Here is a 15,030-nt window from a genome sequence, read left to right on the forward strand (position 1 = left end):
TGCAGAAAAGGCATTGAGTGTGAGAAGTTGCTTTAAGTCCTTTTGTCTGACGTGATAGGAAGTGATCAGAGAGTTTTTTTCTTGGTATTTCTTGCCCCCTAGTGCTTGAATCAGAATCTGTATCCAGAAGTGAGGAGGCAGATTTGTCCTAAAAGTCCAATTAGACAAATGCTTAAAGAATTTAATGTTCAACGTCATGTTGAATTTGATGCAGTCACTGTGTCACAACAGCAAGTCATATCTTTCAATATATAATTTTACCATTATTTTGTAGCATAAAGTATATTTTGTGCATTATATGAATTGGATTCCCCCACCGTCCTCAGCTGAAATTATTAATGTATTAGTACAGTATGCACAATTATGTGTGCATACTGGGTTTCCTTACAGTTCCCTTGGAGGTTGATAAAATAGTGTGTAATTTAGAATCAGAAAATACACTTGCAGTGTGATTTAATGGAAACATATAGGCACACACACTAAACAATTAATTGGCGGACATTGAATAAAAACACACAAGAAAAAAAGCAACTATAACCATTTTATTTAAAATCAAACATGAATTTATTCACAATAAAGAAACTCTAGAACTTTAAAAAATCAAACGTACAAAAATGCACCCAAAATGCAGTTGTTGCAGAAAATATCTCCTTGAGGTTAAACATTATATATAACTATACTAAACTTAACATGGTGTTGCCGTTAGAGCAGAATTATTTAGAATTTACTTGTTGTTTGGTTATCAGATCTGTTTGTGGCGGGATGGATTGATCATTTTGGCAATGAATGTCATATTGCATGTCGGTGTCTGGTTGGTCAATTTTGACATTAATTTGATGGAACAGTCCTTGTGGAAGTGCTGAAACTTCAAGAACACCCTGTGATGAAGAACAGGTTTCTCTTGTCATGTAACTGTCTTGGTACTTAACCAAAAGAAACAAATCATTTTACTTTGGCGGTACAAGTGTCTCTTTTTTGTGACACTACATCTGTATATTTTTAGTACTAAAAACTTAATCTGCTAGAGTAGCTGCCAAATACATAATTTTGTTTAGCTTTTATCAATTCATTATTAAAAGGAACATGGAGGCTGCCAATATACATTATCTGCTATTATTAGGACAGGAAAAGTGTGTGTCCAAAAGCTTTTAACCCAGGCTTAGATGTGTTTCTCTTGGTTCCCTGATCAGCTCATAAGCCACAATATGTCCACTCAATTAGTTATTTATTAGTTGGTTTTAAAAAGTCCTCCCGCTCTAAATCTTAGCAATAATGTATAATTTGTGTCAGACAGAAAGATGTGGTGCATGCGATTGTCGTGAATGGAGAACAAATGAGGATGTGAGGAGTGTGGAAGGGGCTTCCACTGCCTGCCTCTCATTGGCCAGGCATGACGGCATTCTACCCCGAGGCTTCCTTCTCCCTCCCTCCATCCTGCTCTCCTCTCAACTCATCACCCCTCCCTCCATCTGTGTTCGCCTCCCTCCCTCTCCTGCTTAGCAGTCGCCATCCACATCACCACACAACAGGAGCATAAGCTATAACGTTAGCAATCTGGATTTAGGGGATAAAACCTTGGTGTTCTTGTTCGTGTGTTGTTTTTTTTACATTTTTTCCCCTCTTCGTCTTCACCTCCAATAGATGCCTGCTGGAGCTTCTTCTCTCCCACAGTTCTTCGTTCCAAGCCTTATTTACCACCTATACCCCCACCTTCTCCTGCATTTCTACCTCCGTCCACCACCCAGACCTCTGCAATGGAGCCGCCCCTGCTAGCTGTTAGTTGTTAGCATAACAAAGAGAAATTGAGGGGTAGAGAAAGCAAGGAAGGCATAGAGAGTGAATAAGAGAGAGGTGGTGGACAGTAAACACTGTGTGGATTCTCTGCTTTGCCTCAACCAAGCTGCTGGCAAGGACCATCCCTGCTGATAACACAACTACTTTCACTCTCATGCATACACTGATCCATTTAGCCTTTGTTGTTGAGAGGCAGAAGTGACTTTTCATCTGTAGAAGCTGGCTTCCCTGATCTGAGGGATCTACTGACCGATACGGACCGGGTGCCTGGCTGCTGCTGATGCTGCTGCTGGAAATCTGCCAAAAGGATAGACACTGGAGTCCATACTGGAGCTGTTGACTGGACTGTGCTTTTACTGCTCTATGTGGTTCGGATCTGGACTTCTGATCAGAGGTTATATCAGTGAAGAGGAAGAGCAAAGACACATCAAGACTTACCGCTTTCCAAACTAATCTTGTTTTTCATGCATCACCGGCTTAAATCTGATTCTACTAGTTCAGCAACTACTCAGCCATAAACAAACACAAACGCATCATCATCTCCTGAAGGCAGAAGACTGCAAACAGACCACATCTCGTTTGCTTCTGCCATGTTGTCAGGACCACTTGCTCTGGCTTAGACCGAGGCTCTTAAGATAAAAGGACTCATACTGTTATTTTAGGCCATTCTATATTTCAAAGAAAGCTCAAATCCTGTCAGCTTCATACCTTGTGCAGCCTCTTATTTGGAAACGGGGACAAAACCCATCAGGTGCTTTGATGTGTCGTCTCACACTCACCGAGCCTTAGCATTAGGCCGCTGAGTTGGGCAGATTGAGGGAGATTTTCTCGTCTTTGAAGCCCTGCAACGAAGGAAAAATAAAAAAGGTGGAGTACTTATCCAACGCTGCTGTTTGCCGGAGCAGCTTTGTTGCTAGGCAACGGCGTAGTGATTGGAATTGGTTGGGGGAGTTTGGCACAGGAAGATGAGAGTGGGTAGTGTGACTGGATTTCAAAGTCAGTCTGGCAGGTAGCTGGAAGACTCAGCATTATGCCAAAAGTACCGTCAATACATAATTTCCTGACTGTTATTTTGTCGCGCCTTGTGGCTGTTACTGGGCTCTGACAGTGGTCCAAGCTGAGTGGCCTCCACTGACGTCTTGTCCACTTGTCCACCTGTCCATATTCTGTGCTCCCTAGATGAACTGGATCAGTGTTAACGTTGCATGCCTTGGATGCTTGGGCTGTCTCTGCTGAGTTGCTGTGTGTCTCTATCAGCGCCTCATCGCTTCTTTCTTAGCTGGAAAACTGAACATCAGTCTGTTGTGACTCTCCCTCATATGGTATTATCAGCTTCTTTTCCCAGAAGGTCAGTCACCTCATTTACCAGGACTCAAGACCTCACCTCAGTGACCTCAAGACGAAGCTTGACTCAAGTTGAACACTCTCTTCTACCAGTCCACACTTACTCCAACTCCAAGAAACCCACTGGGACGTCCGGACGACACGCTGGAGTCATCTGCCACCCTGGCCCCAGAGCGGGACCGCCCCTCTCCCTCACCCTGCCCCACCCCGCCACCATTTCCTACACTCTCCCCTCCGCCCTCTCCTCCCCCTATGCCTGCCTTGACCCCACATCTGCCCCTTCCAGCAGTGCGCATGGCAATGGTGGATGGAGAGGGAAAAGCAGAGGAGATTGCCCAAAGCAGTCAGGCCTCAGCAGACTCATACTGCAAGGTGATGGGTCTCCTTGGGATGGGACACCGGCTCTTTGTCCCTAAGCTGCTGGCGGTGAGAGAGGGGGGACTGGGAAACTGATGCTTGATGAAAGAAACTGAGCATGCAGGGAGGGTTGTTAGTTTGACTTGTGTTGATAAATGAAAAGAGCTACTGATGAAGACAGAAGATGGGGGAAAAGCAGGAAAGCATATCTCAAAAAACAACTTCTGTTTCTCTACTTCTGCCAAACAAATAGATATTGCATCTGTTGTGTTGAAGGTTTGATCTCTAACCCTTGGCATCTTTTGAAATTGAAGCTGTGAACCTTTTGTTACCTCTAATATTATTTACAAAATGCTAGCCTATTAACTTTCTGCTATAAACCCTGAATCTTACGTGAATAGATTTATATGAGAAAGTGTTGCAAAGAAGTCTTGAAATGCTAATATCAACTAGTCATGCTGCTTAGAAGTTAAATTTCATAATAGTTGAGCCCATGCTCTCATTTACTATTGGAAATTAAACAGCCAGAAGATAGTATGCTCTGGATGACATTTAAAAACTTAAAGACTTGGTCTTGAGTAACAGTACATGTAGTAATATTTTGATAGATTATTGTGACAATGCATCCTTACACCACAAGATGGTGTTATTGGTTGTTGTTGCCTCTGATTCACACTCTGAGTTACCCAGTACAAGTTCAGTGACTGAGCAACTCTACTTAACCAGTTGGGGCTTTTGCGTGCAACATCTTGACACTTGTTTTCAATGGAGGGAGTTCTTCCAAACAACTTTCCCGTCAATCCCCTCTACTATAACTTGTATGCTCACACCATATCGCAAGACAAGATCGTATTTGGCAGTTCTTTTCAGGTGGACTAAAAAAAATTGTTGTGCATTTAAAGCATCAAACATGTGTTTTCTGTCATTTATAAACAAGGTTAAAATTAGAATAACTTCAAACTGCTTCATGCAACATGTGATAAATCAAAAACTTTCATTGGCAAAGCACAAAGGAAAGACCTGGTTAGAGAGAACTTGAAAAAAGTTGAAAACTGAATGGCAGAAGGAAAATTGCTCCCAAGATGAGAGCCTTATAAGTTTTGTACTGCCTTAATATAGAAATCGAATGGTAGCCAGCTATTTATATTTCTATGTTTGACTCTTAATGACCGCTCTGTGTCTATCTGTCTCCACCACCACCTCCCCCCTCCTCGTGTCTTGCTACAGACGTCTAAAGAGGACCTCTTGCAAGCAGACTTTGAAGGTGCTCTCAAGTTCTTCAGAGTCCAGCTCCCTAAACGTTACAGAGCTGCAGAGAATGCCCGCAGGCTTATGGAACAGGCCTGCAACATCAAGGTAAGGACCCTTAAGTGACAATGAGTGACACCCCTGATTTGTTTACAACACTGGATCTTAGGTGGATTGGTGTATTGCACTAACTACTGAGTTTATCTCTTTTTTATGTTTATGTGTTTGGAGCCCAGAGTTAAGGTTATTTATGTTTTATTTACCATGCCTTTTTAAGAGATTAGCTGCCAGTCAAAAGGAGTACAGTAGGTGGGACTGTAGGTGATCTTCTTCTTTGGATTTTCTGGGACAGAAAGTCTTTTTTTTTTTTTCTTTACCTTGGTGTGTGGTTTGTGTGCAACATCAAATGTTTAGAACGGGAAAGCTTTTATGATGTGGATGTACTGAGGGTTGTATCTCTGCTGTGTTGGAGAGGTTTAACAGAGAGGGGAGGAATATGTCTCAGATAAATCAAAGGTAAATGTGAAAACCGTGTTAGAGCTTTAAAGCGTTCTTAATTTTAGCTATTGTAAATGTTTAGCTGTCTGGTCCAAAAATGTACTATTGTGATAGTACTCTCGTAGCGTCATTTTTGGCGCATCAGAAAAGCTCTACACTACCTTGTCAGTAGTTTTGCAGGTTTTACATATTGTTTACTTGGGTTTACCCTTTGCAGTATGCCTTGTTATGCATGCTTGCTGTTTCTTTGCTCTGTTTTTGGTCTTTCTTATATCTTGTCGTTGATAGGGCTTAACTGCAATCTGAAAATAGCCCATAAATGATGGCTTCCATGGATGAAAGGTTTACCAGCTTTATTTGCACACGCACACACACACACACACACACACACACACACACACACACACACACACACACACACACACACACACACACGCACATGCAAACATGCACACGCAAACATGCACACACACACACACACACACACACCCACACACACACACACACACACACACAAACACTACTTTCATCCTCCTATTGACCTTAATAAGGCTGCTGGCATTTGGGGAATTTGCTGAGGTCACCAGAGACCAAAAACAGTACACCGTGTATACGATAATGTGTGTGCATGCGCGTGTGTGCGTCCATGTCAGCAGAGTGTGTTGTGATAGAGGAAGGAAAGAGTCAACTGAGAAAGATGGATGAGATAATCATCCTCCCTCCCCCCTCCTCTTTTTCTCTCCCCTGCTCACTTTCTTGTCTCTCCATGTCTCCTGTATCTACATATTATTAATATTTAACATTTTGGGCATTTTACCGGCTTTCTTATCTAGAAACACTTTTGTGACTAAGCAGGTTGCGATGTGGTGTTATGATCAAGGACATTTTGGCAGGACACATTGCTCTAAGTGCTTACGATCCCTCCATGTTTGGTGCATTTCTGTGTTTTTCTTCAAACAGGATATCCTGCACTGTTACTTACAGTTTATCTGTAGTGGTTTGGTAGCATTTTGGTACACTTGCACAATCCTGCTGCAATGCAACCTGTAATATCGGGCTTTATGTTTTACACTTTGCAGGCAGAAACACACGTAGTGATATGCCACAACCTTCCTACAGATATTCCCTATTTATGTATGTTGTGAAGGTCATAGTTTATGATTTAGTGACCCTCCTGCCCCGTATGCATTATGTTTCTCCACTCATTTAAACACAAATACTGAATGAAGAGAGACTGTGCTCAGGCAGCTAGTGAGCTGCTCAAGACAAACAGATACACGTTCTGTCTTTCTCTGCTCATCTCTCCATCATCCCTCGATGAGCTTTTACTTTTTTTTTTTTTACTTTTTCTTCATTTTCCTCTTATGTTGCTGTATTTATTTATTTTTCTCATCTCTTTCATCTGTCAGACAAGGCTTATCAGGAGTTTACTCTTCTGAATTTTCTCATTACCAGGTCCATCTTTTCTTGCCACTAGTGCTTCCACACACAAAACCACACATACATAAACTGTGTTGATATCATTCAATCATTGGGTCTTGAACTTTTATCATTTCCTGCTCAGTTCAAAAAACAAACAAAAACATCTAGTCAACTGACAGGAATTCTGGGTGTGTGTGTGTTTTTCTGTCTGTGTCTGAAGTCTTTATCTTCATCTTCTTTCTACTGTCATGTCCTTAAACAAGTCACTCTTTAAACTTTTAAAGTAGATATTCCCTGTGGATACAAGTATATGTAGCATGTCAGTCAGAGGGAGTGATATTTAAACAAGACTATAGAATGATGAGAAGGACTAACCGAAGAAAGAATCTTTCTTGCCACTACTTTTCCCCAATTTTTCCCCTAACTAGCAACAGATCTCAGCATGACACATCAGCTAGTGACACGCCACAGTACATACAATACTAACCTTGGAAAAGTGTTGGAGGACCTGCCATGTTCAAACACCATCAGAGAAAAAAGAGAAAATTTGCCTGTCCAAGCCACTTTGCTCTCTGTTCACCCCCCTTTTTACATATTTTTCTTTGTCGACGTCTAAATCGGATCAGCTTAACTCTTAAGCTGCTTAAAACATCGAAAGAATTCACTGGCACCTTGGCTTGATTAACACAACGGGCAGTAGGGTTGGTTAGCCTTTCTAGGGATTATGGGAAGTATTTAAATTTCTCAACCTTTTTAAACATCCGCCAGACCGCAGCTGGAGTGATGACTTTTCAGTCCTAAAAAAGGAGAGAGATGTCCTATTTTCATTGACCGCTCAGGGTTTGACTGATTAATCCGTTTTTTACCAAATCCTTCCAACAGAGAAGCTAAACGTTAACAGACTCAGAAGAAAGAAGATAGAGGGATGTGTGCTGAGAGACTGACTTTTTAATAATTTACAGAGAAGATGAAAAGAATATAGCAGGATAAAGATCTACATGAAGGCTGAAGACTTACACACAGACCATTTTGTGAAACTGGCCCCAAATGTTAACATTAGTGATGAACCTGCTGGCCTAGCTAGCTTTGTTTATGGGAACTAAGCTAACTTTTATTAAGCTATAACTCATAGGGCAAGATTTAAAGAGAAAAGGAAAAGTCCAATGTGTAGGAATTTCTCCCATCTAGCGTTGCGATCAGACACTCCCGCACCACGCAGTTCAAAGTACGTATTACAGCTACAGTAGCCTTCATGCTTTAATAAGCCGCTCTCTTGCTCTTTTTTTCTTTTTCTGGGCTAAGAAGAAGACTCCTATTCCTGAAATTTGGATTTGCATTGTGTTTAGTCCTCCATGTTTTCTTTATGTTTCTTTCTTAGCATTAGCAGTACCTGTGAGTTTGTCATGTGACAGCAAAAACGCGAAAAGTGGAGCAGTACAAACACACGTAGTTATATGCCGCCAACCTTCCTAAAGATATTCCCTTTTTATGTATGTTGTGAAGGTCATAGTTTATGATTTAGTGACCCTGTTTTTTAGTATATCCTGTATGTCCCTTACCGGCTAACATATATTTCAAGATGGCGCGTGAATATGGAGCGTCTACCCCAGTTCATGCAAATGTAAAGTTTCCTAGCCAAAAGGAGTACTTGGAATTGATAATGGTGGTAAATATTCATGTTACAGACTACACCTTTAAATAGCTCCCTTATGTTTTGAGCAATTGAAAAAAAAAAATTGTCATCCATAATTTATGTGCTAATAAATGTTTTATGGTCCTTGTATTACTTATATATTTTAGTTAAACAATTCTGCTTAACTCACTCTTTGCTATCATTGACATTTCTATAGAAAAAAGTATTTAAAGTTACTTTATCCTACCACTGCTTTCCTTTTTAATGCAACTGATCTGTTTGCATCTGCGCTTTACTGGGGCAGAATACTCCCCAATAGTGGCCTTTATATAGTTCTATATAGTTATCATATGCAGAATTCTGTTTTCAAATGCAAATGCATAGAGGAGATAAAACACAGCAACAGAATGCATCAGAAATAAGACATTAAGTAAATCTGTTTTGGACTAGAGACTGGGCCTAAAAACAAGACACTTTAAGTCACAGGAGCGTATACATCGGCCTCATGGTGCAGCCAGGTACGATTGGGATAGAGAGAAAACACAATGGCCTGAAACGACTTGCAGTATGAGAGATGATATACAGAGAGAATGAGCCCTTGGTTTTTGATGTGTCTCCGCTAACAGAGGAATCTGTTGCCATCCCCACAAAGAGGTTGTCAGGTAGTTTTTAACCATGGGGTCCTATGGGAGGATGCTAGAGTATTGAGGCATTGTCCAGGACAGCCTTGAAGTCCCTTTTACTTCATTTCCTGGGTGTTACTGTTGGAACGATGTGCAACTGTAAACGACAAGTCACTGTGGTTTATCTGACAACTTCCTTCCTATCTCTCTGAACTTTGAAGACACACACACACATATACACACACACACACATAGTGTTTATCTGTGTAAACAAGCCTTTATTTTCACCCACAACACAAAACAGAAAAAAACGAAACCTCCTGAGTGCATCCTAAAGAGAGAGTCTAAAAGAGTGAGGGAGAGAAACAAATGAGAGATGTTTAAAGAATGAGGGGGAAGTAGTCAGTTAGTGGAAAGGGGAAAAAAAGCAAACTCATCCTCCTTTGTTGGACACTCCTAGGGTTGCAGAGAGGGAGAGGGAGAAACAAACAGGTGTGTTGTACTACCCTCTCAATCTCCCCGCCCCTCCTTTTCACAGTGGGCGGGGCTCGGCTCCTGAGCGACTCTTGAAAGCAGCCAGTCGCCTCCTCCACTCTCAGAGAGAAATCTAGACCTGTCAGCTGCACTCCTCTCCTTTTCCTTTCGCCACTTTTTCTCCTCTCTCTTCTTCTTGTTCTTCATCTTCTTCCTCCTCCTTGCTGTTGGGTGCAAGAGGAGTCAAGATGATGAAGGAGGTGTCTATCATGGTGGCATACGACGCTCATGTAGTCGACAGACCGGGTGAAGAGGACACCCTGGCTCGCTTGGTTGCCCACTCCAGACCTCTCAGAGCTCCCAGACCTGTGGTAGGTCTGTTCTTTTCTTTTTTTCTTTTGTTTCTTTCTTTCTTTTGTTTCTTTTTCCATTCCTCTCTAGGTATATATATAATTAACTCTGATGGGAGATATTCCCAAATATTCCTTCTGACCCTTATCTCTGGCAGTTTTTAGATAAGTGAATTGCTGTAGAGAGTGGAATTACCCTGCTTCTTTCTTTTTGATTGTTGGATGTTTCTGTAATGTTTAATGTCTTTATCATTTCTTTCTTTTTTATTCTGGCATTGCTTATAAATCTGTTTAAAAACGGAGGTAGCTAAGAAATTTTCTTTGCATTAGGTTGATGTTGTAGATTTATCTATTTATAGTTTGTGTGGGTGTGTGTTGTGTTCCCACTGAAAGTGTGTTTAATGTTTAAAGTTACAGAGATTTGTCAGTCAGTCCAGACGCAAAGCTCCCAGTTTGATTCAATTACTGAAATAAATTTGACATGAATGGAGAACGTGAGGTGTGCGTGTGCGTGTGTGTGTGCGTTTCCGTTTTTTTGTTTCCCTCACATGGATAATAGACTTCCATGGCCTACTTTTTCCTGAAATGTCCAGTTGGTTTTTCCTTATTTCAATATTCAAACTCTTGCAAGGACACTTTATCTAAGAGCAGATCACCCTTCTCCACACGCACACCATCTCTTTCTGGTGGCATAATACCCAGTATAACATTACAGTGTGCAATCTCAGCTTGGAGGATTGGGACCAATTCCATTTTTTGCTGCAGGGATTCAGGTCAAGAATCTAAAAGTGGGCCTGCTACCATTTTCTGTGGCACCAGGCGACTTTAATCCATTACCTGAATCAGTCTCTCTGCCATTTAATATTTACACTGAAAGTTCTGTGAAGCAAGTCTAAGAATGCGTTTGTTGAAACTGCAAGTTTGTGTCTATCAGCAGCAACCATGTGTGTTGTTGTCTGAAGTGGCCTTGAGCAAGATGCTGAGCCCTGTACAAGCTCACTAGTTGTGTAACTCAGCAGAGCTTAAAGTTTGAGATGTTTTTCATATGGGGAGAGTTACTGAGAATGTCTGGATATATTAGGGAGTTTGACACTCTCCTGTAATACTGTTGACAATTTGTGATGTTAGTGACCTGAGGGAAATATATCAGTTACAAGATTAAAAAAAAAAATCAACATAGAGGTTTAGCATTCTCCCAGTCAGGGAGTTTGTAATTGTCATTTTGTAGAACATATTTTGCAACATTTATATACATCACATGGATTTTAATCTAGCTTGATTGACAACAAGAATAAAATATATCAACAAGCTGGGAAGCAGCAGATTTTGAGAAATGGAAGCAGTCTGATGTACTTTTTTTTTATGAAGGTCATGGAGTTGGGGATCATGTGTGATTGTAGCTGTAGTTATAGTCTGTATGTTTGAATAAAAGCCTCACCTCTAACAGGTAAGCACAGCCTAGTTTTGCTTTGCATTTCATTACACAATCATGTTGTACTGTTTGTGTGTTTTAGGGGTGTAAGAGAGCAGCAGGTTGCATACTCATTACTTCAGCTTGTCTGCCTGATTCCTGTTTTAATGTGTAACTCAATCAGAACAACAATTAAGCTTCATTGGGTGCACATGTAAAAAAGAAATTGAAGGTTGTAAGATTTTTTATTAAAAATATGAACTTTTTCCTGTATTGTGCAATCACATACATGTTTTGGAGTTTGTGAGAAAGAGCCTTTTCTTTCTTATTGAAGTTCTCTATTTTGTGTCAGCAGTGTTGTGTAAACCCAGGAGAACCAGGTTCAACATGCTTAAGTGTCCTTTAGCAAAACAACAAATCTTTACCAGTTGCTGTTCTCCAGCTGACCCTGACCTCTTAAATCTGCTCTTCTCAGCCAATCAGGGTTCATACTTGTGAGGACAAAGTATTTACATCCATTCATTTAACTAATTTAGATCAGGGTGAAATAAGTGCAATAATTTCAGAGTCAAAGTGCAATAATTTTAGACTCAGTGATAATACATATTATTCTAATATTAAGGCAGAGTTGTTTTTTAACAAAGATTGGTAGAGAAAGAAAGTCATGGCAGCATGAAATAGCTAATAGAACTTAAAGTTCTTTATAGCATTTTAACAACACATGCAGCATGTGTGGTTTGTGTTTACAGAAGATAAAACATGAAATTATTTGCACTTGCCATTTTATCTCAAATAAAAGCAACCTATTGGCTTTCTTAAGACTTTACAAAATGTATGTAGGTATATTGAACATGAAAGAAATAATCCTATTTACTGGCAGTTTGGGTTTGCAGTGTCAAACCATCACATCAGCTCCAGTAAGAGTGGAAAATATGACACAACCAGAGTCTTTAGTTTGTGGGGCGTATTCTTTAGGCGTAAAGGCCGTAAATGATTGTGTGAGAGGAGGTGAAAAGCACAAGCAAAAGGTGTCTTTTAGTTTTGTGTGCGTGGGTGTGTTCAAGTCTCGGAATATAATCTGGAGGTGTTAAAAATCTCAGGAAACACACGCTCTTGTGTATTTCCTTTACATTTTGGCCATTGCTCTTAGACAGTTTCAGGCCCACTGGTTTCAACAAACAGGAGGGCTCAGAAGAAAACTGTTCCTTTTAAATATTGTTTTTCATGTTGTGTAGCATAAGTAAAAAACAAGTGTCAGATAAGTTTTAGGACTGCTTTAGTCATATTTCATTGTGTGAAACATAAACTACGTATGTAAATTAAAGGTTGAACTGATGTATAGGGTTACAAGATACTTCCATCACTCCAATTTCAGTATAAAGATTACGTGTACCATAATGGGGCAAATTGTTTTTCAGAGGCCTTTAAACACCAAGAAAAAACAAGATTTTGGAGCCAAATACTAAAACCACAACAGTTTTTGAAATGAAAAAGATCAGATTTAAAAACTCAGCTAAAACATAATTACAATGTACATATTACAAAATATTGTTGTTGCCATGTAAAAATCTTCTTTTCTCCTAAATAAAAACTTTCAGGAACTAAAAAGTCCTACTTTTATCCCATTGACCACCAAGAAGTAGGACAAACATTCTTTTCAGGCAGCCCATTTGGTCACTTCCCCATCTGTAGCTGAAGATAAAACATGGTAATGAGTAAAATTTGATTAATTATTAGATTGCTGGCATCCAAAACACCTCACAGTGCCATAAGGGTGTGGGTGGACGTCCCGTGCCTGCAGGGAAACACCACGTTCAATTGTTTTGTTACAATAAAACGATTATTAACAGAGCCTGCAGAGACCAAGCTGCTCTTTCTTCACTCACAGATAACAGAAGAATGAGTCTGAGATCTTTTACCTGTCAGGGAATTGTGTGCCAGATAGATTTCAGTGTGACATTTATTCACCTCAGTGGTTCCTGGGCTGTATAGGTCAAGGGTTAACCTGCAGGTCAGTGAGGAGGACAGGTAACGACTGCCTTGGTAGGCACTGTGAATAAGCAGTTTTCAGTTTCATTCGTCTGGCTTTTATTCATGAAGGAACTTTGATACAAGGCTCTGCCTTTTAACTTTTTTAGTGGTGCATTTTATATACTCATTCTCTCGGATGTTCTTAATTTGTAGGCTGGACATTTTTACTTCTTTTGGGGGGGGTAGGATTCAATTCAACTTTATTGAACATTTCACAGAGTACAAGTATTGAGACAGCCAAATGCTGTGTGACTTGTAAAATAAAAGTTTAATGACAACACAACAATAACAGGACAGCCATTTTTAAACAAACACACACACACACACACAGTCTCCATTCATGCCAAATGTATGTCAGTAATGGAAACAGACTGACAGTCACACAAGGAGCTCTGTGTCTGGACTGACTGACACATCTTCAAATATCAGACACAATTACAGTAGGAACAAACACCCACCCAAACATACATAAGTCTACAACATCCACCTCATGGAAAGAAACGTGTAGTCTCGGAGGAGGGGGAAATGTGACTGAGACTGACCTGGAATCCCCAGCCCTAACTGTGGGTGCTATGGCAACGCTGTTTCCACACAGGGGAGATAACATTACCACCCACCGGAAGCACATTCGCACACACACAGTTGTATCAATGTTGTCTCATATTTCAGTGCTGTTTGGTTGAAACCACAAAGCTGATATTTTGGGTGTATTAGTATTGGTATTAGTAGTTAGGTGTATTAGTAGTTAAGTGTATTAGTATTTGATGTGTTCATGGAGTTAGATGACCCTGAGTCTCTAGATGCTTATTTAAAAGAGAATTTCAGTGACAATTACACCACAAAGAAAATTGTTTGCTTACTAACAAAATTTCTTATGTTTTGGCAGATACTTTTATCTGCTATTTTCATGTGAATTGTACTTCCAAGATGCAGAAGAATGCACAAGGACGTCACAGTCTCTGTTTTAATGTTTGTGTTGTTTTTTAGCGTCAATGAACACTGTTAAACTTATTTTGGCCTTTTGTATTCCGCCTGCCATAATTTAAAGGGTAACAACTACCATTTTTTTCAACCTGGACCAACCCTATTTTCCTATGTATTTGTGTCGAAGTGACTGATGGGAACAACAATCTTTGAAATTGGTCCTGTATTAGGCAAGATCGTAGCAGTCGGCAGCGGCGAAACAAGCTACAATGTAAGTTAATATGACAATATGCAGCTTGTATTTACCTTCACAAGGGTGCTTGTTTTGCCACTGAAAGGCTCAGATTGATATTCTAAGTGTCTGCCAACATTCAGGAGAGGATTTCTAAGGAGGTCAACCTTTCTGTTAAAGAATAAAGGCCCTATCTTGCACCTGGCGCAGCGCAAAGTCCGACGCAAGTATCTTTACTATTTTAAGGCCGTACTGCGTCCACGTTGTTTGAATAGAAAATGCACCTGTTCCCGTTTCTATCTTTGTGCCCATGGGCATGCTTGATGCCCATGGGCCCAGGCCCATGCCCATGTTGATGGTCTTACAGGGATGGTGTGTTCAGGTGAATTGTTGGGGTATTGCTATCTTGAGGCAGCGGGAAGTGATAGCGTCATTGACCAACAAAAACCTGGTCTAAAGTCTGTAGCGTAGCATCAATTTTTTTTTTACAGCGCATTAGTAAAAAAAATGTTGCTGTCAAACTAACAAAAGTGCATTTGGACACGCCCTAAACGCATCTGCACAATGAGCTTCACTCTGTGCTGTTAGATTGTTAAAGTAGGGCCCTCAGAGTTACAAAAAAGGATTTAACAACAAAACAAAACAGTAGTTACCTTTTAAGGTCACAGGTTGAAAATTGATTCTGGTGG

General features: G+C 40.4%; 1 protein-coding gene across 4 annotated transcripts in view; it reads left to right on the plus strand.

The window, feature by feature from the left end:
• The window catches only part of rabgap1l (RAB GTPase activating protein 1-like), a 113,551-nt gene that overhangs the window by 90,089 nt on the left and 8,432 nt on the right, over positions 1–15,030 (plus strand). For 2 of the 4 annotated variants that reach the window (XM_034881179.1, XM_034881180.1), the window contains exon 19: positions 4,723–4,851. In XM_034881179.1, coding sequence (XP_034737070.1) covers positions 4,723–4,851 — 129 coding nt within the window. Of the gene's footprint in view, positions 1–1,590; positions 3,565–4,722; positions 4,852–9,456; positions 9,765–15,030 lie in introns of those variants that run through there. The other 2 variants (XM_034881181.1, XM_034881182.1) reach the window with 2 other exon arrangements.

The sequence above is a fragment of the Etheostoma cragini genome, chromosome 9, assembly GCF_013103735.1.
Source record: "Etheostoma cragini isolate CJK2018 chromosome 9, CSU_Ecrag_1.0, whole genome shotgun sequence".
NCBI lineage: Eukaryota > Metazoa > Chordata > Actinopteri > Perciformes > Percidae > Etheostoma > Etheostoma cragini.